The sequence below is a fragment of the Penaeus monodon genome, chromosome 23 (assembly GCF_015228065.2).
Source record: "Penaeus monodon isolate SGIC_2016 chromosome 23, NSTDA_Pmon_1, whole genome shotgun sequence".
NCBI lineage: Eukaryota > Metazoa > Arthropoda > Malacostraca > Decapoda > Penaeidae > Penaeus > Penaeus monodon.
The window spans coordinates 39,128,466-39,128,669 of NC_051408.1; the positions used below are offsets into that span (position 1 = coordinate 39,128,466).

The 204-nt window shown below is 49.5% G+C and overlaps 1 protein-coding gene across 1 annotated transcript in view; it reads right to left on the minus strand.

Annotated features, from left to right (window-relative positions):
• Positions 1-204, minus strand: part of LOC119588244 (cytochrome P450 2L1-like) — a 14,472-nt gene that overhangs the window by 12,150 nt on the left and 2,118 nt on the right. The window contains exon 5 of the mRNA XM_037936940.1: positions 14-147. Within this exon, the coding sequence (XP_037792868.1) occupies positions 14-147 (134 nt within the window). The remainder of the gene's footprint in view (positions 1-13; positions 148-204) is intronic.

Below are 204 nucleotides of genomic sequence, written 5' to 3' on the forward strand. Positions count from 1 at the left end.
AACCCCTCTGTACCTTTTCCAGTGAAATACGTGAAGCACTGAAGGGTGAAAATCCACGGCCTTCCTGAACATTCCGCCTTCGAGAAAACGGACTTGATAAGGTTGTAGTCACTTAAGACCACGAGAGATAGACTACCCAACCGCCAGCTTCACGTGCGGGAGAGGAAGATGAGGATGAAGAGAGGATGGAGGAGGAATATGGAG